This window comes from Condylostylus longicornis, unplaced genomic scaffold (assembly GCF_029603195.1).
Source record: "Condylostylus longicornis isolate FDR11 unplaced genomic scaffold, ASM2960319v2 ptg000014l, whole genome shotgun sequence".
NCBI classification, from domain to species: domain Eukaryota; kingdom Metazoa; phylum Arthropoda; class Insecta; order Diptera; family Dolichopodidae; genus Condylostylus; species Condylostylus longicornis.
The window spans coordinates 2,429,196-2,455,064 of NW_026577983.1; the positions used below are offsets into that span (position 1 = coordinate 2,429,196).

Here is a 25,869-nt window from a genome sequence, read left to right on the forward strand (position 1 = left end):
AAAAAAAAAAAATCAAAACAACAAATTTTTTTTTGTGAATTTCTCAATATGTCAAATTACTTGCTCAAATTACTGGCAGCAAAATTTTCTTGCAAGTTGAACTGCAAGTAAACAAGCAAGTAGAAATATTTCAATGGGTTAGTAAAATTTTTGTATGTATTGCAACTTTCTTGCAAGTAACTTGTACGTGTAAATGCTGGGTTATCCAATTGTTATTTTGATTTTGTTAATGCTGTCAGAATCGTTGCTGGTAAGAATTTTAAATGTCAACGAGTTTTGTCATTTGATATTTAATTTCCTTTAATTAAATCAATGGTGAATGGAGTTGTTGTGTTGTAAAGGTTTAAATTAAAATAAAAAAAAGTGAAATTTGTTTTTTTTTTATCAAAGTTTGATTAAAATTACACACTTTTTCAATATTGTTTATATCTACGACCATGTAATAAAAATTTAAAAATTGCCAATAAGTAAACGTAAAAACAAAATTAAGTTTGTGATTCATGCTATGTATAAAAAATAGAAGGCCACATATTGTACTACAAAAAATTTTTTTTTATCTCTAAAGTTTTATTTGTTACCTCAGACGAAAAAAATGTTTTATATTAAAATTCGCTTAAGTGGTTAAATTATTATCTTATCAAGTAAGAAAAAAAAACGATAAATATCTGTACGAAATATTTTAAAATAGTTCAAAGTACCTATTCATTGCGATTTAATTGGTTATATTACATAGTAATATTACTCCATATAATAGCTTCCTCATGAATGAAAAGATGAAGCAGCCGACAACAAAAAGTAAGGAAAAGTCGAATAATTCTAGTTTACTTTTAACTAAAGATGAGAATGAACAAGTTTTTAGCCTTTTAGGAACAAAATGCCAGGTGAGATTTCATGTAAATAGTACGTATGTGCATTTATACATAATTTTTTTCAAAGATTTGTTTTTGCATTCCTTTTGTAATGGTTTTCTATTTTATTTAGAAATTCTGTCATTGATATTTGTTTTAAATCGATAAAAAAACACCTATTGTATATATATATGTAGATATAAAAAGAAAACCCTTAAACATGCGAGTTTTATTTTCGGATATCTGCAATAACTGGCCTTGACTTATTGCATACATATATAAATCACATTGCAGTGATATCCTTGAAATTTACTTTTGAAAACAAACCTTTAATGAATGGTGCATTGTGAAGTCTTATTTTTATTATTTTACTATAATTGTTTTTGTGTTGAAAACTTACATATTTTATTTTTAAATTGATATTTTTGCAACGTACATACATGGTGGGGTAATATAACTTATAATAATTTTGCGTCATTATATTTTTTTTTTTTGAGAAGGCTTTATCACATTATTTTAGATAATTGAGAATATTATTTAATTGTCTAGGTTAATGTACCTACCTAATGTATCTGTGTCTACCTTCAAGTTTTTTTTTTAATTTTACAAAAGTAGTAATGTTCTTAGACAGATATCTATGTATGTAGGTAGGTGCTTATACTTTTAATTTTTTAAATAAGATTCAAATGCAGAATGTAAAAACTTTTGAACTTAAGGTTCACGTCTTAATATTTTAAAACAGAAAATTAGTAAGGAGACTAGGTTAAGTGATCTGCCTATGCTAAAAGCTAATAATATTAGGTCCCCAAAAAGAAAAAATTAAAATATTATTTTTTCAGTTCCTTTCGAATCCAAATATTTAATATAGCATTCTACTTGTTACTTAATTAAAATATAATTAGACATGTAGGTAGGTCCCTACTTATTTTCTGTGAATATACATTACATTTTCTGATCTTTAAATATTTTTATATGAAGAGAAAATTACATTGCAAAAAAAAATTACAAATATGCCATTCGAATCGTAATGAATTCTTGTTACCTCTCTCTTATTTAACTAGAAAGCCAAAAGCTGTTTTCATTAACTGAAACTTCCACAAATTTACGTTTTATTGGTTATGTAAATTAAACATTTTTTCCAAAAACTTTCTTTACTATTTCGAAATGAAAATTAAAATTAATTTTTTTAATTTAACTTAATACATAATAATATGTATTAATAATTATTTCATACACCAACGCAATATCGAAGACGTGAAATGAATACAAACTAAAACTTGTAATAGTAAAAAAAACTTAACTTTTTTAAATGCAATTTTACCATTTAGGTGCTAAATGGAAAAAGCATAATTCAAAAAAATTCCAATAAGGAATTTTTTAATAGCAAATTGGGTTTGTTATATTAAACTTAAAATAAATAATTAAGTAATAGGAACATAATTTTAAAATTAAATCGTTATGAGGGCTTTAGCATTCATTTGAATTCAAAAAATACTTATTATTAGACCTGATTCATCTTCTGGATTATTTTTTTTTTTATAAAATGTTACTGTTTCCTTACTAATATGAATATGAATTCATAAATATTTTTATTCGATTTTTTCATTAGGTGTTTCAATCAAAAATTAAAATTATTTCATTGAATTCATTCTGAAATTTTAGAGGGGTATGTCATTAATTATATCATGTCCTTGTTTAGGATTATCATATTTCATGTGGTATCTATTTTTCAAATGACGAAATTGTTTTTAATAGGTCTCAATTAAGTTTTCATTTTTTTTTCTTGAACTAGATGTACTAAGCTATTTTGATGTATGTACATTTTTCATATTTTAAATTTTTAATATGATAGTGTATTTACATATATGTATGTCTTTTTTAATGTGGCTGGTATTTCTGAATCCACATTTTCATAAAAATCTAATAAAAATTAATTGTGTTAAAATTTCTGTTTTGTAAACATACACCGCATATTTTCCTGGATATAATAAATTAAAAATGAATTTATTATCAAAGAAACTATTACTAAAATTAAATAATTTTTAGAATTTTTTTTTCAAAGGATTCGACATTTGTAAATTCTTTACAATTAAAAAATTATAAATCATTGCTAAATGAAATCTTTTAATAAATCCTTTAACCGCGATTTTTTTTCTCTTACTGCAATTAGTTCTTGTTAGTTGCAATAATTTCGATAGAAAAACAATTTAGTGTTGGCAGAAGCATAAATTTATTTTAAATTATTAGTTGATTTTATATTCCAGAATTTTTTTTATTTAATTTTAGTCCTTGGCGACATCTGTAGTTCAGATATATGTAACTGAAGGTCCAGCACATTCCCAATGGCGTAAAAAACATACGGCCGTATTATGTTTAATTAAAGATAGCATCAAAAGGTCATATTTCATGAGGGGTTACTGTTTAATTAGAAACGAGCTTTGCTTTGAACATGAATTATACGATGCTATTAAAATCCATAAAACTAGACCATATCTTCTTACATTTGAAGGACAGGTAACATTTTTGTAAAAGCTTTCTTGCTGTGTTTTCAATTGATATTTATAGAATGGTCATGTGGCATTTAATTTCGCTTCTGAAGAAGAATGTTTTCAATTTTACCGTATGGCTGAAATTATAATAGACAATCGTGCAAGAAAACGTTTGGAACGCCGAAGTAGACCCAAACCTCCTTTGACGCCGCAATCAGATATTGGACTGAATGAATTCAAAAATAAAACTTTCGATAATGTTGACGATGGCCGAGGGAAAATTCGTAACAATTCCAATGCGCCTAGTTCAACAACAACAACTACAAGTTCAACTTCCAAAGCAACAAAAATTCTTAATAATTTCAGAGATAGAGACAAGAAAAAACCTAAAAAATACAGCAAAAGTGATATAGGCACACCAACTAATTTTGTACATGTTTCTCATGTAGGTTTTGATCCCACGAATAAGGGACCGGATATACTTGCCCCAGAAAACGAAGAATTACTTAAAAATTTTTTGATGAAGGCTGGGGTTTCTCAACAGGAGGTACGTATATAATAGTTTATTAGAAATTCATTTTTTCATTGATGAATTAAACATTTTAGTTAAATGATAAAGATACGCGTGATTTTATTTTGGATTTTGTTCATAATCATAAAGTAATTGAATCTTGCAAAACTGAGAGCAATGAAAATAAAATTGAGCCTGCTAAAGCGAAAGCACCAGCCCCAGCTCCTCCTCCAGTAAAAAAACGAGAATATGTAAGTTTTGCTTATTTCAAAAAAATATTTTGTTTTTTTAATGTTTTTGTTTTTTGATAGAATGGATCTACTCAAAGAACTGCGCCTCCTCCTCCTCCTCCTGTTCCAACACGGCAACCACCGCCGCCAGTGCCGACAGCGCCACCTCAACCTGCAAGAGGAGCACCGCCAACTAGGCCCCCTCCTATAAATGTACAAGCTCCAGTTGCATCTCCAGCGCTTGCTTTGGCAGTAAGTTTTTATATAAATTTGTTACAAATATATTTTAACAAGATTATGGTGCATTATTTTCAATTTTAAAAATTTAATTTTCAACAGCCACCCCCTCCTCCACCTCCACCATCCTCAGTTGCTCCTCCTCCACCTCCTCCAATGCCAACACAAGTGCCGGTAATTGAATCGGTTGTGACTAAATCAAGTTTACCAGTAGTAGAAGACTCAAGAAGTGCTCTTATGGATAGCATTAGAAAGGGAATTTCCTTAAGGGTCGGTTTTTTTCTGAACATATTTATATATGTATATATATCAATTTGTATGACAACCAAATATTTTTTTATAGAAAGTTGATCCTGCAACATTAAGTACAGGAAGTGGCGGAGATCCACGTAGTGATTTGTTATCAGAAATTAGACAAGGAACTGTTTTGAGACCAGTTCAAGACCGTGAATTACCTGCAGTTGCCAATCGGGATAGCAATAATAGCGGTGGAGGAACAGATGCCTTAGCAGACGCTTTAAGACGAGCGTTATTAGATCGCAGTCGTGTTATTCAATCTTCAGAAGAAGATACAGACAATTCAGATAATGAAGATGAGTGGGAAGATTAAAGAAATTAATAAAATAAAGAAAAAAATGTTGGTTTCATGTATTGTAACAAATCTGCTTTAACCATCTACATATTTAGTCTTCTCTCTACTTTCAATAAATTAAAAAGAAAATTTAATTTATATTTTCTAGAAAATTTGAAAATGAAATTTAACAAATAATCAAGATTTTCAAAATTAATTATATGTACATATATTAATATGTATGTATTTAATTCCGAAAATCATACTTAAGATTATAAAATAACATGCAAAATATGTGGAACGTGAAATTACATAATACGTGTACTTTTTACGTCCAAAATTTAAATATTTATATATAAAATAACGGTATTATGCAAGATCAATTTACTAAAGTATGGCATAAGTATTTAAATATATGCAAATGCAATTGGACCAAGATGTAAAGAACGTTACCTATAGGTTTTGGTTTTGTTATTTATCTTGTAATAACAGTTATATTATTTTAAATTCGTTTCATTTTCAGATAATAAAACTAATGTGCCAAAATTAGATAAAAGTTTAAACATAACATAAAGCATATCTTACAGATTTGCTTAGATATATTAGAATGAATATCCGCTTCCAAAGTATTTAAAACTGTAATTAGTTAGCAAATTAGTAAATTTCAATACACTGTTCTAATTATCGAACTGAAATCTGTTGTTTGAACTTAGAATTAATTAAAGATTTAATATTAAATTTAAGCTCCTTTTTGAATTTGTTGTATTTTTTTTAATAAATGCAGCTCAAAAAAATGGTATTTTAAAAAATATACACCAAGTATATGTACCAGAAAATTGCAAATCAAAAAAAATTTTTTTTTTATTTATATTGTACTTGTTTTAAAATTTTGTTGAAATATTTTCATAAAGAATAAGAAATTTATCAATATCATGCAAATATCTGATTTTCTAGTCCTTATTTTGACACATTATGCATAAATTTTTATTTCTGCATTTGTAAATCTTTTTTTATGTTTAACAAGTAAAGTAATAAAAAAAAAGATATTTTAATAATGTAAATTAGTGTATATAAATTAACATTTATGAAACAAATTGGGAATTTAACATAATATTAATATTAAAACATTTCAAATAGTTCAATAAATTAATTAAACAAATTTTGAGTTTATTATTTTTAAAATTTTATAGGTTACAAGAATTTATTTAAAACCTTATGAATTAGATGTTTAATTCATTTTGGATGTAAGTTCATAACAATTAAAAATTTTGGCAAATTATATTGGTAATATATGACACCCCAGCAAGCCACGGCCATTCCATGTTCTCGGAGTTAAAGTTGTTTCAATTATCTGCTCTTTTCGATTAATTTTAATTGGTATACGTTCATTAACTTTGTTTTTAACAATTTCAGCGATGATTGCAATATTTTTTTTAAAGTTTCTTGAATTGGCCGAACCGAATTCAATTATTTGATCACCAACACAAATTCCCTAAAGTAATATTTTTATTAAAATTTCTATAAATAAACGAAAATGTAATATTGTAATTACCGCGTCTTCTGCCGGTGACCCCTCAAATACTAAATCTACTTTACATATTGCAACCAATGGAAGTTCATCTTCGGGTTCTTTCGAATTTAAACCGATTGTTTTAGTGGACCCAGATGTACTTGAACTTGCAGCGGCAGCTTCAGCATGAACTTCATGTATACCTTTTAAATCATTTAAATTAATGAGGTATTTATTTTAAAGTAATGATTTTACCTTTTTCAATTTCTTTCATTAGGGCTTTAAGATCATTTTGGAGACATATTATTTGATTTCGGGCTGTACGAACTTGATAAACATCAATATCATTTCTAGGAAAACCTTCATTATCTATAAGCGAACCAGTCATTCCAATATTTCCATTCTGAAAAGTGAAAATCAAAAGGAAACTGATGAATAGCTTTCCACAAATATATAGCGTTGGCGTTATATTGCTTATTAAATAGGCGATCAATAATCGGTTAGAAAAAGTGTAAAATGTAAAAAATTTATGCGTAATTGACAAATTAAAGTTTTCACAAAAAAATTAACATTTATATAAATAAATCTACATACATACATATTGATATCTTGAAAATCGAAGTAAGGAAATAATTTAAAAATAAAACCCGTTTTGTATACAATCTATAACTTTATTCATACCGCTTCAAGAACTGCTCCAAATTCTTTAATTTTTTGTTCTATTTTATCTTTTTCTGCAATCAATTTCAAAGTTTGTTCTTTTTTGGAAGAACCCGGGACAACCATTTTTTTTAATAAAAATTTCTTCTAATCTTTTAAAGTGGTTTATTTAGGAATATTTATTTGTTTACTATTTATTTTTGCCAATTCACCATAAATTTCACATCAAAATGAAACGTCACCTAGACTAAATATAAGATAAGTGAAATAAAAACTCTGGCGGAATATTTTCAAACCTCAAATATCAAGAAAACATAGGCTAAAGTTTATCCTTTTCTAAATTAGTTTTTTTACTCACAGACACCTACTAGATACCATCTAGATTTTTACACCAGACACCTACTAGATAAATACGTAGGAAGGTTCAAGGCCAGTTTTAAAATAATTTGATTAACAACTAAGCAATTGTTTCAGAACGTCAAAGTATATATTAAAATCGAACGACTTGTCAAAAAATTAAACATTTAATTACGTTTCGGTGAAAGATATTATTAATCACGAGATAAATCTTATTATTTTTTGCCAAGATAAATACGATAAAACTCAATACGATCTCAACGGCACAACTTGTTTTTGAACCAGGAATTTTTTTAAAAAATGAGAGACACTTAAAAATTAAATTTCTAGAAAAAGTACATTTGTATTTTATGAGAACTAAATCATTAGTATATACAAAAACCATTTTTATGCAGATGCTTAGCTGAAAAATAGATGTCAGTATACTTGTTATGCTAAAAGCCAAAAAAAACATAGTGATATAAGTATGTACTGTACATGAATTCTCATATTATATGAATGTTTGTATGTTAAGTGTATAAAAATTAATTTTGTTATGATTGATTAATTAAAAAATAATTTGATTCATTTATTTTTTATAATATTGTATAGAATGATAAATTTTGTATGAAAATAGCAAAGTAACATAGCTAGGAGTAAATAATTTTTGAAATAATGTATGTATGTCATAATGTCTACGTAATATGTATTTGATATGAAAATTAATATTTTGATTTATACTTTATTCGAAACCGTTTAAAATTCATTCAAATATTGTGTATCATAAATTAATATAACGTTAGAACAAGAGTAATTCTAGTAACATAGTTTTTAATACAATGTTATAAACATTTTAGTATAATTACTAGACGAGGAAGCAAGCAATGAGTTTAATTGCTTAGTAGAAAAAAAGTGCCCGTATATAATACAATATGTATTATGTAGGTATGTACACAATTTATATTAATCTAATTTGCACAACAAAACCTGTAAACCTTAATTATAATATGTAAATAGCGTTTGTCAAGAATGGGAAGACTACATGCTGTTTAGAATTTGTTTAGAAATTTGTGTTCTTCGTAAATTTTTGTTTTTTTTTGTTTTTTTATATATATTTATTAAGGTGATATTAAAAATATATGAGCGTTTTAATTTTGTAATCGATTAGAATTTTATCATCCCGTTGTAAATAATTTTTTTTTTATTCAAGTGGATTAAGTTTTATGAAGGAAAATGATTTTGATTTTATCGTTTGCTTTCTTAAGTGCTATTGGCATAAATATACATATGTACATATTATATACCAACATGAATATATATATATATATATGTAAGAATTTTGATTTATGATAGATTTTTATAATTTTTTATATTCTTTTTAATGAATATTTAAAAATGCCTTATCAAATAACGATGAAATAAAACATAAGTATTTATTTAGAGTCATTCACGTTTTTGAATTTAGTGCAAAATTAGATTTGTTGGTGAATAAAAGAAATTCGCGGCTTTTTTTTTCTTTCTTTTTGAAAATGAAAAAATTTTTTATTAAAAATTTTTTATACAATATTGTATTTTTGGAAATAATTATATGGTAAATCAAAGAATGAAAAAAATAAAGAATTACTATTGTAGTGTAAAATAAAATTTTTGGAAGATGATTGTAAATTTTTTAGTTTTGATTAATAACGCTCTGTGTTTGGTGCGTACATGTGTAAAATGTATGTACATATGTGTTAGTTAAAATTGCTTATCAAATACCGTTACAATTGCAAATATATAAAGAGATGACAGTAATTGTCCATTTAAAAATATTTTGTTTTGTGTTTAGAATATTGAAATTAAAATTTCATTTAAATAAAACTTAAATTGAAATAATAAATATTTAGAAATTCATTACAAATATTTTTTTTCTGTACCACCGATCATTTATTTTTAAATTAATAAAATATAATTTACAAATTTAACTAAAAATTTTGTTTGTTCAAAAGTCGAGAATAAAATAACTAAATCTCTCGCACCTTTTTCAAATTATCAATAAAAATTTACTTTCAAGGATTAAATTACCAATAAATAAATATTCTAATCAAAAATTAATTTTTTTTAGTGTATTAAAAATAATAATTAAACAAAGTTCTTAAATATAATGTTCTGTTTTAAATATTTTTAAGTCTAGAATATTTAATTCATAAAATATAAAATTGTAAAACTATATATAATTTAAATTTTAACAAAGCACCTTAAACCCAAAACTACCTTTCCATTTCAATGAATTAAAAGTTGTGATTTATTTTGAATTTCAAAATTATTTTGCATAACAAGTGCACACGTTCTCACATAATTTTTCAAAAAGAAATTTGTGTACACAGTTTTAAAAAAAATTGTCAAAGTCAAAATAAATTGTTAAAAAAACAAAGCCAAAATTTTAAGCAAATTAATTAAATAATGACGAATGTATTGTGAACACATAATATAAGCTATATAAGTGCATGTTAAAAAAAATTGACTTGAAAAAAAGGGTTAATGATAATTGCATTTAACATTCCAGAGGCATTAAGATATTTATTAAGAATAAAGATTTTCGAAAAAGTAGTTCTTAAATTTGGAACTGAAAAAGTTTAAAAATTTTATGTTCAAATCAAAAGTAGCACTTCTAAAGATTTATAGTTTTAATTTCAAGAACTGAGTTTTCGAAAACCATTAATAAAAATGTCTATACTTGGATTGAAATCTAATACCAACTTATTAACTACATTAAACAATATTTTAATTGATGAATTAAGGTGTTTGTAGCACCCTATACAAAATTTTGACATCACAGCCTATGCAGAATTTCGATTCCAACCATATGCAAATTGTTATAGTTTAATAACTTTTTAAAGTTTCTGCCGTGTTTTTTTTCTTTAACAATATCTTGTAAATTTATTATTTTTTGGCAGATTAAAGAAATATTACAGAGTTGATTACCTAAATCAATTTTATCTATAAGTATTTTTTCTATAATTTATTGGCAAAATAATTTATTATGTTTTCTATTCTTAATGAATTTATTTTGATTAATGAGAAATTTTAATCTTTTCTTAACTATTTACTTGTCGATAAATATGAACACTTATGTTAAATTCCAATTTAATTTGACATTGATTAAGTAAATTTTAATAGATTCTTAATATATTTGAATAATTTTAAATGGAACACTATTTTGTTTTATCATTAAAGTACATACTTATAAGTGATGTATTTAGATTTTTTTAATGATTTATTAACCATAATTCATAATTTATTGTGTAGGGCCTTGCGCGTGTCAAACTGATTTTATAATCAGTTATAATTTTTACTTTTCTACCTTTGCACTTCAATAATAAAGAGTGCTTTTAATACACACTATTCTTGTAGGCATAATATGTATAATTTGTACAATTGTTTTAAATTTTAAGTTAAAAATTATCTTTATTGTTATTTTATTAAATTTAATGTTTTAAGTTTATTTAATTGAAGTCGATCCAAGTTAAGATTTTGGTTTTATTTTTAGTTGCTCTTATGTTGTTGGTGAATGTTACAAAACGGAAGCTGGCCAAATTTTGGAACGGCTTCGATACTTTATGAAAAATGAAAGCATTGAAGCTTATATCGTGACTATGAGTGATGCACATCAGGTTTGTTATTGCATCGTAATTTCATATTTAAATTGAATTTAAATTACAAATTTTCGTGGTATAATACTCGTATTATATAATATGTTGTATATATATGATTCATGCACACACAATACAAAAATTAATTATTTATTTTTAATTTATCTACATTTTTAACATCAAAATTACTTTTATTTTATGTACTATATTAAAATTAGAGTGAATATGTTAGTGAAGCAGATAAAAGAATAAAATTTCTTACTAATTTTACTGGAAGTGGCGGAGAGGCAGTTATAACAGAGAACGAAGCTTTATTGTGGACAGATAGTCGTTATTTTCAACAGATTGATAATCAACTTGAACTTAGTTGTTGGAAACCTATGAAAACAGGTGAAATTCAGTGTTATCGTATTTTTTTTTTTACTTTTGATTTTATATTTTAATTTTTTTCATATCTTTTTTAATTTATACATATATGTAGGTCTTCCTGATGTCCCGAAAATACAAGATTGGTTAAATATGAATTTATTAAAAAATAATTCTCGAATTGGTTTTGATTCTAAATGTATGGAATGGAATAAGTTTCAAACATATTCAAATTCATTAAGGGAAAAAGGTCATCATTTGGTTGCTATAGAAAATAATTTAGTTGATAAAGTGTGGGAAAAGAAACCATCAGTTAAGAAAAATGAAATTTTCTCATTACCTTTAAAATTTTCAGGTAATTTACATAATACGTGATATGTATATACACAGAGTATATAAATATAACCATATAATATAAATATTATGCTTCATTAATTACATTGTACATTATTTAATTATTTACTGTCGTTACTAAATTCATAAAGATTGGTTTGAATATCTTCACATGGGTTGTAGTAAATTGTTTTGGTAGTGAAATTTAGTTGGCATATATAAGCTTGGAACGTTATCACACAACCGCACGATTTTAAATAAAATTGTATTTTTCAACTTTTTTGATTGCGTTCGAATATTTAATTAAATGCAATCTAAGCGAATTTTTGAATAAAATACTGACCTTTCTCACAATCACCATTCACTATTTGTGAACTTTTAATTATTCAACGCAAAATTTTTTTTTGTTTATAAATATTTTTTTTTTTTGTTTAATTATTTTTTATTGTGTTCTTCATTGAGAAATTTTTCAGATCAGGTTTAATTACACAATTATTGTTGTATCAAATAAAAATTATATCATCTTTACCGGATGTGTGTATGTATGTAATTCGTCGTATGTTTGAATGTAAGAAGTAGATATTGTAAAACTGATTGCAAGAAAGTTATAATAAAATTTTCGTAAAATACTTTTTTAACAAATCAAATTTAAAAAAAAGTGAAGAAGAATGACCGCATTTCTGAACTCCTTTTCATATTTCAGTGTATACATTTTTAGTTTGCCTTAAAAAACACGAAAAATGTTATATTGACGTAAGAATCACACGCTTAGAAAACTGTAAAAAATTTTAAAAGGCCGAGTTTAAGTTAATTTTATAAGCCGATTTTAAAAGTTAACTGGAATAATTATTTTTACAAATCCATCTTAGTGAACTTACAATTGAATATTTTTAAGTAACAAAATATATATAATGTTCTTAGTCAATTATCTAAAATGTTAATATTTAAATTTTCTGTGAGAATTAACACAAAAATATAATATTTTAAAATGTTGAATATTAAAAATTTTAAAACGATGAAATTACATGTAAAATTAAGTACCTGTTTTTTTTAATTGCAGGAAGGAATATCAGTGAAAAAGTGGACCAAGTTCGGGCTAAACTTATCGAAAAGGATGCTGATTTTATTGTAATACCAACGTTGGATAATATCGCATGTAAGAAGAAAGATCTTTTTAGTTTTTATTTCCAATTTGATACATAGTGCGTCAGTTTTTTGAAATGATTCTAGGAAAAATTTTAATATTAAAATATGCCTGTGATACTTTTATTTTATATGCTGCATTAAAAATTCTTACAGCACTCAAAATAGAAAGGACAGGAACGTGAATTTTTAAATTCAATTCAATAACAAGTTTACATTTTTTTTACATTTTAAACATTTATAAAAAATCCAAACATCAAAAAATTTTCTCGAATAAATTCCAACTAAACAAATTCGAGTGACTAAATTCACTTCTATTCTAGAAAAATTTATTATTTTTTCTTGAAATTTGAATTAGAAATCTAGTGCTTTGCATCTTATTTTACCAGAAATTTATTTTTTGCCAATTCTATAGTAAACAACAAATTATTAGAAAAATATAAAAATAAAGAGATTCCATTAATTCACTTGAAGTATATGAGACGTCTAACAAAATTAAATGGAATAAAGAGTCTAGAATCTATCAAATTCAATAAAGTATAGCACTCGTATAAGAATCTTAAGTATAATTTTTGCAAAGAATTGGAGGATATATTTACCTCGAAATTTTATAAACTTTTTTATTTTAATATCAAGAAAATGTTATAAAAATATGGGCATATTTTTGAGAACAATTCAAAAAAAAAAATTTAAACATTATATATGAGTGCATTTAAAGTGAATTTTTTTTTTTGCATAAAATACTATTAACTATATTATATTTTATACATTAACCAATATTTATATACTTTCAATATAAAATTTTCAAAAATTTTTCGGCTTAATTTAACAAGGACATGAAGGAAAATTGACCGTAAAAAAAGTTATTTAACATATACAGATTTACTTCAGGCAAAAAAAAAAAACAAAGAAAAATAAAATTATGATGAAATATAAATTTAAAAATTTTTTTTTTCGATTCATTAAATGTAAAGGAAGTTAAAATTTTGTTTCTTCTTTTTAAATATGATAAAAATTTTATAAAAAAAATTATATTGTCTCGGACAGTACAAAAAAAATAATCTATAAAATATTGATTTTATTCTTTTGGAAAAATCCGATGTTCCCCGAAAGAATCAATCTTTTTAAAATTTTTATTTAAATTTCTAAAATTCCGTTTATCTTTGGCACCAGAATAGCATTTTAAATTGTCCGTTCTTATAGTTCGATAAATTTTATATAAATAGCTGTGTAATTTTAATTACGAATTTTGAATGACTCTTTCAGAATAAAACTTTATAATTTTGGATAGAAAATTCTTAAATTTCTTTATTATAGCTACTTAGTATTTAAAAATTATGATAAAAATTAGATCTTTGATCGGAAAATGCAATTGTTCTATGAAATTTAATGTTATATGAAGTAATTTTAGGCATATTTATGTAGGTATGTGAGGGAAGTAATCGTTATTTGAGTAATGGCTGATTTTTGCAATAAATATCAGCTCAATTAAAAATCAGGATAAATATAAATATTTAAATGAACTTGAGAAAAATGGATGGATAAAGGATTAACTACCATAAATGATAGCATTTCTAGCTTTGATTAATGTCTAACATAAGATTAATATAACAGCTTTAAGTATCAATAAATAGAAGAATTGTGCATTTTGTTACGTACGGTACTGCAAACTTACTTTACAACCCATTTTTTCTTTTCAAATTTTGAATTTGTTGTGTTTTTTTTTTAAATTCCAAAAAATCAATATTATCCATTCCGTTTGCAAAATATATTTATATAAATATTTACATTGTGATATCAGTGCCCTATAAGGATACACATAAATTTTACAAATATTTTTTTCTTGTGTACATTTATGTAAAAATTGATTATTTTAAATATGATATTATTATTGTAAATATGGCCTTAAGAGTTTTTCGTTTATTATAAAGTATTGTAGTATACTTTAGTTTTTTTTTTTTTACGAAATTTTCTTTATTTATAATATTTTTTATATAAAGTGAAAACAATTTCTTTTATTATTATTAATATTATACATGTATACATTGCATACTTTCAGGGTTATTAAATTTAAGAGGTTCCGACATTCAATATAATCCTGTATTCTTTTCATATATTGTATTGTCAAGGAATGAATTATATTTATTCATTGATGAGGAAAGAATTACGCCTTCCATATATGAACATTTTGATTCTCATGGAATAACTATTGAGTTAAGAAAATATGAAAGTGTATTTGATGAAATTTCTAGGATGGTGAGTATTACATATTTTTATCATATATATATTATTAAAATATGAGAAATTCTGAAATCACATAAGTTTAAATATTTTGAATATTAGCTATATACGTATACGTATAAATGTCTATTTTGAACTAAATCTCATAATTTCAAAAAAAAAAAAATAAATATAATAAAGGAAATATAAATTTTTATGTCTCTTATTACAAGTATTAAATGGTGTACCTATATATAAGTTTGAAAAAATTTTTGAAATTACCTTACATCCTTCCACTTTTTTTTTTTATAAAATTTTAAGGTAAATGAAACAAATGATAAAATTTATGTAGAATCACCAGCTAGTCATGCAATTGTTGAATTAATACCAGAAGGAAGACTTCATATAAGTGATTTAGTAGCAAGTATTAAATGTATTAAAAATGATATAGAAGCTAATGGTATGAATGAAGCTCATATACGAGATGCTTATGCATTAGTTCGTTATATGCATTGGTTAAATGAAACAATTGATAAAGAGAATATAACAGAATTTGTAGGTGCTGAAAAATTAACGAAATTTAGAAGGTACATACTCGTATTATATACTTAAACAAATTAAATTTTTAATATCGTAAATTTTTTTTTTAAATTTTTAATGTATTATTTTTGAAAATAAGTAAAAATTATATACATAAAATTAATTTATTTCTTCAATAGTGAACTAGACAATTATATTGGTTTAAGTTTTTCGGTTATAAGTTCTGTTGGATCAAATGCAGCTATGCCACATTATAGTCCAGAAGAAGATACTGCAAAACAAATAACTCGTAATGAAATTTATTTATTGGATTCAGGTGGTCAATATTGGTAAATATAAATTCATATGTATATGTAAGTGTTTACATGAAATATTTAATATTCTCGTTTATGTAGGTGAGTACCTTATTTACATAATAATTTAAAAAATTTATATATATATATATTGAAAAAAATAAATAAATAAATAAATAAATAAAAACGATATCGTAATTCAATATATATTTCAAGAAGAAAAACATAAAAAATAAAAAATAAAATGTATTTTCTGAATGATACTATCAGGATGCAAAATGATTCATGAAGCATTGAATTTATTTTCATAAAAAAAAATATTTTTTAAATTGAATGAAAAGAATAGAGAAATAACATTAGCCAGACAAAAAAAGTGATTTTAAATATTTATGGATATGTCGAAATGTAACAACGATATTCCGATATTTTTATGTGATTCCTCTTCATTTCTGTTTTTGTCTTCTTTCTTTTATTTTAACAATATTTTTCAAAGTAAAAAGAAAAAAATATTGAAAATTGTTAAATGAAAAATTATTCGAAATGTTTCAATATATTTGATTTTACGTTTCACATCTTACTCAACCATATTTATTTAATTCGAAATATTAAGCATTTAGAATAATTTTTTAGTCTTAATATTTCTTTTTCATTTTATTATAAAATTGTAAATACAAGATGATATTTTCAAAATTTTGTGGTATTCTTTTAGGAAAATCAAAAATTTTTCTTCTTTTTTTCAATTTTGATTCATTTTTTAATTTTGTCTGTTACCGTAGGTTACTTTAAATACTAATTGATAATATAAAATAAAATTCACAATTATATAATAAAATTCAGTTATAATAAAGTTTATAAAGTTGAACTTTCCCTCGAACATGTGAAAATACTACATGTGACTACATTATTGAAATTACTTTTCTTTATATACCAAAATATAAAACATTGGTGCATACATTTTGTGTCAAAAAAATTGAAAGAAGCGTTAAAATAATGGTGTAGTTTGACGGTTAACTATTTTTTGATGGCACAGATTTTGCTATTAGCTATCGACTTTTACGTATTTCGAGAGGCAATAACATGGAAAGGGCTGGTCTTTTTAGTTGCAAAAAAAAATTTCTGCTAACAAAACAAATACTCTTTATTATATAAAGTCTGGGAGGCGGGGGAAGGTCAAATTTTTCTTTTAAAAATTTTGTTTTCTACATTAAAGGGTGTAAAAGTATTCTAAACAGACATACGAACATTTATAACAACATTTTTTAAAATTTTTGTTGAAAAAGTATTAATAAAATTACTATTGAAGAAATTGGAAATTTTATAAAATAGAAGATAGCTATGTGATATACTTTTGCATTTAAACAATCCAATTGCTAACATGGTCAGGCATTTTTAGAAAATCGGTAAAATAAAAAATTATTTTACTTATTTAGTATAATAAGATTTTTTGGAGGCCTTTTATTTTAATAGAATTAATATTTCTATTTTTTAATATTAATTATAATATTGAATTTGTTAATAAAAAATATTAACCCTATTGTTGGCATGTTATATACTCTGACTACATTGTTTTTTATATATATGTATGTATATTTATACATTTATGTTTTTATTGGTATTCTTACTCAATTTGTATATTTATTTTGAAAATTTCTACCGTTATTATTATTTTTTGTATTTCTTTTTTATTTTGTTTATTTTTTAATGGAAAACATTTTTCTCGTTACGGTTTTATAAATTCAAATTGATTTAGATTCAATGTATATTATCTCAATATTTTGTATTTGCATATATAATGTACGTAGGTATGTGAATTTAATATGTAAATGTGTGTAATAATTGATGCTATATATATATATAGATACTTATGTATATTTAATTTCTACATACACACAAAATTTTATATTATTATTTATTGTTTTTATTACGTTGTTTTATTCTAGGTTGATAACGAAATACAAGACCAATACAAAAACAAAAAAATGAAAAAAAAAAAATAGAATAATAAATATTTTTCCAACTTTTCCTCTGGTCGTGATGCCAACGCTTATATATTATGTTGGTGTTTTTCTTCTTTTTTTCTATATTTTTTTTCTACATTATTGTTATCCAATGCCTTGCTGTTTTAAGCGCCTTCTATTATGGTATAAATAACAAACAAATTTCTAATAGACTACTTACATACCTATTACATATTATCTTTCTACCTTTCTATGTATTCATATAAAGGATCTGATCTAATCGAATATATTTTTTTACAACGTTTAGTTACTTATACACACACGTACATATATTGTAACTAAAGTGCATAAAATGTAAATTCATTTTTTTTTTTCGCTTATATTTTGTATTATTTTTATAAAATTGTTTTTCTTTTACTTTGTACTTTTAAAAAATTTAAATAAACTTGATAGCTGTTTGGAAATTGGAACCAACTGAACTATATATAGTTATATTATTTATTAAATTGAACCTGAAGTATAAAACTGAAATGAAAATTTATTTAGGGATGGTACAACGGATGTGACAAGAACCATGCATTTTGGCACACCAACTGATTTTGAAATGGAATGTTTTACGAGAGTTCTTAAAGGATTTATTGCTTTGGCAACATCAGTTTTCCCATCAACAACATCGGTAAGTTGAGAATATATATAAAAATTAAAAAATGTGTATAATCATATGTACGTATATGTGTATGAAGTTATTGTTATAGACGTATACGTACTTAATTCCATTACGTTATATTTTTTTATGCGTATATGCAATTGTATTGTAATAAAATTGTAAGATATTGTGAACTTCTGTGTGGGTAGTTGAAATTATATTGAAAAATCATAAAAGTAAAGTAGGTAAATGTGCATACTGTACACATACTTGTAATCTTTAAATTTTATAAAGATATTACGAAATAATTGGAGTATTTACGAATTATAGAATTCCAAAGTTTGTTAAAAAATTTTTCTAGTAGTAAACAATTGTATTAAACGGTATATGTAAAAAAAAAAAATAAAATATATAAAATTTGTTTAATGAGGTACAAAGCAATATAATTTAAGGCTCTCCTATATTAAGGAGTTCACATTGAATCCTATGGTATACGAGATGAACTAAATAAGTAATAAATAAATAGCTGAACAAAATTGAAAAATACGCTCGGAAAATTAGAGAAATTTTCTATGGTTTCGAAAAGTCAAATGCCTTCCTGGAGATTATTAATAGAAAACTTTCAGAAAGTTATTGCCATTGGCAAGAATTATATAATAATTTTGGTGCATCAACGTCCAGAAATTTTCGTGCATTTCGTTTACCAAAGTGAACTATTATATAATAACAAATTTTGACTTAAATAAAAGTTCAATTTCTTATTAAATTACAATTACATACATACATATATTATCATATATTATTAAGCTCAAATTGTCAGAATCATTTCAACAGCTCGACCTATAATTTTCTTTCCTTCAACGTATTCTATTTTAAATTTTGCTCTTGAATTTCTTTTTTTTTTTAAATTTTATAGTTCGAACATTAAGTAAAACATGTCAATATTCGTACAATCTTAAATGTAATTTTAAGAATGTGCAATCGATTATAGTTTTACCTCCACTCAAAAATCATTAATGTCAATACATCAAATTTCAAAAACTCAAATTCGAATTTAAAAAAATTTTCTACGAAACTGAACTTATTGATCATAATGTACAACAATAGGAATTGAACTCTTTTGGAAAAATCAACATTTTTATATTTTAATAAAAAAAAAAACTGAGAAAATATAAGGACATAAGATTCACATATGACTCGTTAGTGGACTGAATAAAATTTGTGATTTTTTTTTTGTTACTGAGGATAAATGCGTATTTATTTTTATTTTGCATATAGTATTTATGTCAATTTATTTATATGTTTTGTGAATGTATTATATATGCATATACATTTTATACACACCTACACAAATTAAGTAGGACACCAGAGATTCTTATAACCAGGTTAAACACAAACTAAAACTCTTGAAAAAAAAATGAACAAACACTATATTTTTTTATGCGTTTTAATTTACATGCTGGATTTTGCCAAAATATTTTTTAAAGTGTTTTTTTTTTTTACATCAATACATACATACATACATAAAAATAGAGGAAAACCAAAAGATATTTAGCGAGGAAACTCTAACATTTAAAATATTTATGTATATGTAAAAAATTTTTTAGAGAAATGAATATAATACAAATTTGTGTGTATATGATTTAAATTAATGCAAATAAGTTTAATTTCGTTTTGACCTTAAATTTATAATATTATAAATTCTTTTATATGTATGTAGGTATATGGCTAATAAATTTATATTCTTATAAGAAGCCATTTAGTGTGAATGCCTTGATTATGTAGAAATTCCATAATTCAGGATGATCAAAGAATCGTTCCTGAAATTATTTGCCACCTTATGCGAAACACCCGGTATATGTAGTTTATCGTAAATTTACTAAAAATTATTATAATTTAATGATTCTTCATATATTTCATTGACATTCATCTCACATTAAACAAAAAAAAAAAAGAATTATTTTAAATAATAATTAATACAAGCAATTGTTAGTTATACACGTTCTATAATGAAATTTATTTAAATTCTCATCAATCAATATTCCAAAAATTGAAAAGACTTCTGTCCTTTTGTGTTTAAATGTTTATTTTATTGAAATTAATATTATTATTCAGAATGTGATTAATGTAATTTTAGTTTAACGATATTATAGTTGATTAATTTGTAAAAATTCTGTTTGCATTTTAATTTGGATTTACCAAACAGATGAAAAAAAACATACCGGCAAGCGTAATTTTTTATAATATTTAACATGGAAAATTTTTAATTACCTTAAATTTTATATTGTGCTTAAAAAAATATGGTTCAATTTCTAAAGGACACATTATTTTCATAAATTCGTCCATATATATACTTACATATACATATGCTTTCATTATTATATTTTTCAGCATTTTGTATTAAATTTGAATACACTTTTAAAAGTTAAAAGTAATAGCTCTGAAATATTGCCTTTAATTTCCATATAAACAAATTTTCATTAAAATTAGAAAGTCAGAGTCAAAAAATTGTAAAAAAAATATATTTCTTATAAAGGTAGAAAGAATGTTTCTTCTAAAAAAGCCTACTTTATTTTGTAAATTATAATTAGTTTTAAAAAGCCTACTTAATTGAAAATAGTAGCATTTCTTTGAAATTTACTCAAATACAGCTGCATCAGATGCTTACTCAAAACACGGTTTTAAGAAATTGAAATAAAATTAGCATTAATGGTAAATGTAACACATCGTTCTTTGGAGCTGCCGTAGACTAGAACCCTAATAAGAAGAGTATTTTAGTTTTATATTTAGTATTTGTTATTTCTTAACCTTTCATTATGTCAATATCTGAACAATAGAGGGTTATTATGAGAAATAATTATATTAGAAAAGCAATCGAAAGTCTATGAGAAATTTTACATACCTATACATATATAAATATTTATTATATTTTCATATGAAAACAATCTAATACGTGAAAGTTATTCAACATAAAATGAATTTACAAATTATTTATGTATTTTTTTTATATAAGTAAATATGTTTACTTTTATAAAAAAAAGAATGCATTTTATAATTTACCAAGCATACCTCGACAAATACATACATTCGTACACCTATAAATGAAAACATAAACAATGTATTTTTTTTTTAATTTCCAGCTCAATTATTTCGATTATGTTGCTAGAAGACCTCTATGGCAAGCTGGCTTGGATTATGGTCACGGTACTGGTAAGTTATTACAAAATTTTAAACAGATGTTGTTAAACTCTATTCATGCACGAAAAAGACAATTCTTTCTTATGTACATATACGCGCTATACATATTTTCAGTTTTACACATGTGCATGTACATATTATATAAATACAGGTATCCGGTGATACTTGGCAATAATATTCAGAGCATGATAATTCTTATATTTCAAATTATATTTTTATTTTATTTTTATATAAGAAAAAATTTAAAGTCATATTACATATCATAATGCACAATTCATACATGTATGAATTTTGATATCCGTATATTCGAAATTCAACAAAATTAACTTTATTTTTTCATTTCCATGCAACTTGTACAATGAAAAAACAAAAAATAAACAAAAAAAAAAAAGGACATGGAGTTGGAGCATTTCTTTATGTGCATGAATATCCGCCATCCATCCATAAATATAGCAATTCACTGGCAGAAGTGAATATGTTCACATCTAATGGTGAGTAAAAAAGTTTGTATTAAAAAAAAATATCGGTTTATTGGACTTACATAGAATATTTGTTATATTTTTTTTTTAATTTATTGAATTTTAAAATTTAAATGAAGTATAAATTTATAGCTGATTGTTTTTTTAAAAGTAATTTTATAAAATGTGATGGTTTTATTTGATTCAAATTTGCCTAGATCTATTTTGTGTTCAACATCTAATTATTTCGATTGCGTTAGTGCTATATGAAAATTAAGAAAATTAATATTGAAAGGATGATTTTTAAGGAAAAATTATAAATGAAAATGTGAAATGTGTTTTTCTTCTCTAATACGTAAATTAGGAAATTGCGTTGATCTTAACTCTCCAATTCTTTTTTGTATGCTTTATAAATATTTTACAAATTTAATTCTATTAATAAGAAACATAACAATGAAGTACAGTATTTTCCACAGCAATTTGATTAAAAATTATCTTAAAAAAAAAAAAAAAATTATAACTTAAGCACAATTGTTTAATTAAAATTACATAATTTCAACGTGTTACGAGTAATTAAAATAAAATATTAAGACGAAATTTATGAATAGATTTACAAATTTTTACAACTTTCGACGGTTTACAATTTTGTGTCAAAATTTTTTTAAGTACTTTTTTAAAAATAGAAAAAATTGATAGATAGCTATCACAAGAAAAATTTATTATTCTTTTTCACTTTGAACACTAACTTTTCTCTTTTCGAAATTCATGAATAAGAAATATTCGAAGAAATTTAGTGATTTTATTTGCTTCAATTTTAAACTTATTCAATTATTATAGCCAAAGTCACATTTTAAGATTTTTAAAAATGAAAAAAATTAACCTTCATACTAAGTCAATAGTATATGTACCTTCGTTTGCATATATCAAATAATATGATTGTAGAAAAAACTTATCGCATTTTATACATACATCCATATATATATTTATATATATCAACAAAAAATAGAATATTTTATTTAAACTCAAAAAATTCAAAAAGTTTAAAAAGTATACAAAATTTATATTTGCAAATGACATTTTGATATTAGATTTTATGAAGTTTAAAGTATGACAGATTTCATTGCAACTCATTTTAATATATGACTTAAACTGACAACAATGAACTTCTAGAAATTAGTCTTGTATATTCTTACAAAGGTAATAAAAATAAATATCCTGTCAAAATGCCTAGAATCATAGAATTAAACAATGAATAAAGTCATTGTATTGTTAACAAGAATAAGATGCTTTTTGATTTTCAAAATTTCTTTTTATATTTTAAAAGCATACGAATATAGTCTGGACAGAAATCAGCTTTATATTATAAAATATTATCGTTTTAGTTCTTTAAGAAAATTACGGTTATATAAATTTATATATATTATGTATATATATGTATGTATGTACAATAATCACATTGTTTGTTGCACTCCTTATTATTTTTTTTATTATAAAATAAAACCTTTATTATTTTATTTTTACACAAATTGTAGAAAGAAAGAATATAAAAATAAATTTTCATTTCTTTTTCTATTTTTACTATAATGTTGTATTATGTTTATACATATGTATATTATGTATGTACATATTGTGCACTTACTATTTGGGAAATTGTATAAAACAACAACAAAAAGAACCTGGACTTTATCTAGATGGCCAATTTGGAATAAGAATTGAAGATGTTATTCAAGTTGTTAAATCCGATATGGATAATGCTTTCTCTGGTAAAGGTGCTTTAACATTTAAGTCAATTACTTATGCACCACTTCAGACAAAAATGATTAAAACATCCTTATTGAATAAGGAGGAGGTAAGATACATACATATATTTAAATAAATTTTTTAAAATAAAAAAAAAAACAAGTGTATTTTATATATAATCAGGGCTAAAATTTTTAGGTTTTATGAAAAATATTTAAAAGAAAAGATTTCAATTCAAAATTTTTGTAACTTTTAAATTTATTTTTGACATTTCTAATTATTTCTTATAAATATAGTGTTGGTACATATTGTCAATACTAGTCTATTATCAACACTAGTCTTGTACCAACAATGGTCTAATTGATAAGAAGTAAAAATTTAAAAATATTTCAAAGTTTTAATGTTACAAGCTCAGAAATACTTAATGTATTTTATATATTAAATGGTTTGTAAATCTCATCCATCTTACACATGAATTTAATTCAGCTTAATGATTGCTTTATTTCTGAATTAAATATTGAATATTGTTTCATTGTAAAATGGAACTTGAGGGTACTTTGGTTGAAAATTTGCAAAATAAACGGTGCCAGTTATACATCATTCTTAGGTATGCCGTTACATATTACACTTAACTTACCAGGATAAAATCTGATGAGCATTTATACATCAGATTCCATTTATACGCTTATGTCAAATTTTTGATAGTAATATTTAAAATAAATTGATAAATTTTGCAGATTGTCGGCAAGTTTAGTTGATGTTTTTTTTTTTGAAAATTAGCAAAAAATCTGATGGTAATCGGTAATTTGCTACTTTTTTCGTTAGCTTTAATTTGATGTACTGCTACGATTACATATTAGATCTTCATCAAATTCAGATTTAATTTAAAATTTAATCTGATGTGTATAAAATGCATTTAAAACTTTGACCACCCCTTTGTATTTTACCGCATAAGAGGTTTCATTCTTCTTTATTCATTAATATATTAAAGATGCATAGAAAATAAAAAAAAAGGAAAGTAATTCAACAAAGTAAAATTATTATTATGCAGGTTTTTTCATATACATATATACATTTACATGTACTTATATATATGTATACTTATATGATATACCTTTATTGTGATTTACACAGTTAAGCATCATTGAATTAAAAAAAATTCTTTATACCTGATTACAAATATACTTGAGGTGAAATTTTACTTTAATTTTATATTTCTTTATAGGCAAAATTTGTAAATGACTTCAATCGTAGAGTCATTGATACTATTGGACCTATGTTACTTAAAGCAAATTTAACTGCAACTTATAAATGGTTATTGCAAGATACAATTCCAATTATTGCCACCGGATAAAAGGACTAAAAAGAAAATAAAGAAAAATTTATTAATTTTATTATGTCTTGTGTATTAATTTGTATTTGTTAGCAAAGAAAATATTGAAAAGAAATTAAAGATGTTTTTGACATGTTTTTGATATGTAATTAATTTAATTTTCTTCAGCTAGATCAATGCGATATAATGAGTCTTGCCCAAATGTTAAAATTGTTATATTATTATTTTTCGGATAATTTTGAAAATTTGAATTAAAAATTTGTTTAGATTAAAATTGCAAGGCTTTGATGCGTTAAAGTGTTTGATAAATTAGTCATCTTACCGTTATATATGTATGTCCATCAATTGAGTAAGAAATTTCACACTAATTACAGACCACGCAAAATAAATTAGTGGAAATTTTAAGCAAATAATTTAGATGTGAATTTAAATTTATAATACTTATAGCTAGTTATATTAAAAAAGGTTACTATTTTTTCTATTGTTATACTTTAATTACAATAAATAAATAAACAAAAATTGAGTTAGAAATAAAATTGGTGACACTTTCTTTTTCCCATATGCTTTGTGGAGAAAATTTGAATTTATTTTGAAAATTAAATTTAAAAAATAAATAT

The 25,869-nt window shown here is 23.8% G+C and overlaps 3 protein-coding genes across 4 annotated transcripts; 2 read left to right on the forward strand and 1 right to left on the reverse strand.

Annotated features, from left to right (window-relative positions):
• The first annotated feature begins 320 nt into the window (after window positions 1-320).
• On the forward strand, window positions 321-5,897 carry LOC129605736 (actin nucleation-promoting factor WASL). Of its 2 annotated transcripts, XM_055515649.1 has the most exons (8): window positions 321-641; window positions 755-881; window positions 3,135-3,362; window positions 3,414-3,884; window positions 3,944-4,099; window positions 4,160-4,330; window positions 4,418-4,585; window positions 4,659-5,897. In XM_055515649.1, the coding sequence occupies exons 2-8, from the start codon at window positions 762-764 to the stop codon at window positions 4,923-4,925; spliced, it is 1,581 nt and encodes a 526-aa protein (XP_055371624.1). In that variant the 5' UTR covers window positions 321-641; window positions 755-761; the 3' UTR covers window positions 4,926-5,897. The 2 variants fall into 2 exon arrangements, with proteins under 2 accessions (XP_055371624.1, XP_055371621.1); XM_055515646.1 differs by having other exon boundaries at window positions 321-881.
• Window positions 5,898-6,013: 116 nt separating this feature from the next.
• Window positions 6,014-7,268, reverse strand: LOC129605737 (26S proteasome non-ATPase regulatory subunit 9). The gene is made up of 4 exons (XM_055515650.1): window positions 7,078-7,268; window positions 6,652-6,799; window positions 6,439-6,599; window positions 6,014-6,378 (listed from the first exon to the last, which is right to left on the reverse strand). The coding sequence occupies exons 1-4, from the start codon at window positions 7,180-7,182 to the stop codon at window positions 6,163-6,165; spliced, it is 630 nt and encodes a 209-aa protein (XP_055371625.1). The 5' UTR covers window positions 7,183-7,268; the 3' UTR covers window positions 6,014-6,162.
• A 1,595-nt stretch (window positions 7,269-8,863) lies between these two features.
• Window positions 8,864-25,395, forward strand: LOC129605796 (xaa-Pro aminopeptidase ApepP-like). Its single transcript, XM_055515746.1, has 13 exons — window positions 8,864-8,983; window positions 10,922-11,045; window positions 11,243-11,414; window positions 11,506-11,745; window positions 12,784-12,879; window positions 14,926-15,122; window positions 15,408-15,673; window positions 15,806-15,955; window positions 18,424-18,553; window positions 21,664-21,733; window positions 22,114-22,212; window positions 23,853-24,028; window positions 25,145-25,395. Exons 1-13 carry the CDS (start codon window positions 8,922-8,924, stop codon window positions 25,271-25,273), a joined length of 1,911 nt encoding a protein of 636 aa, XP_055371721.1. The 5' UTR covers window positions 8,864-8,921; the 3' UTR covers window positions 25,274-25,395.
• Window positions 25,396-25,869: the final 474 nt, after the last annotated feature.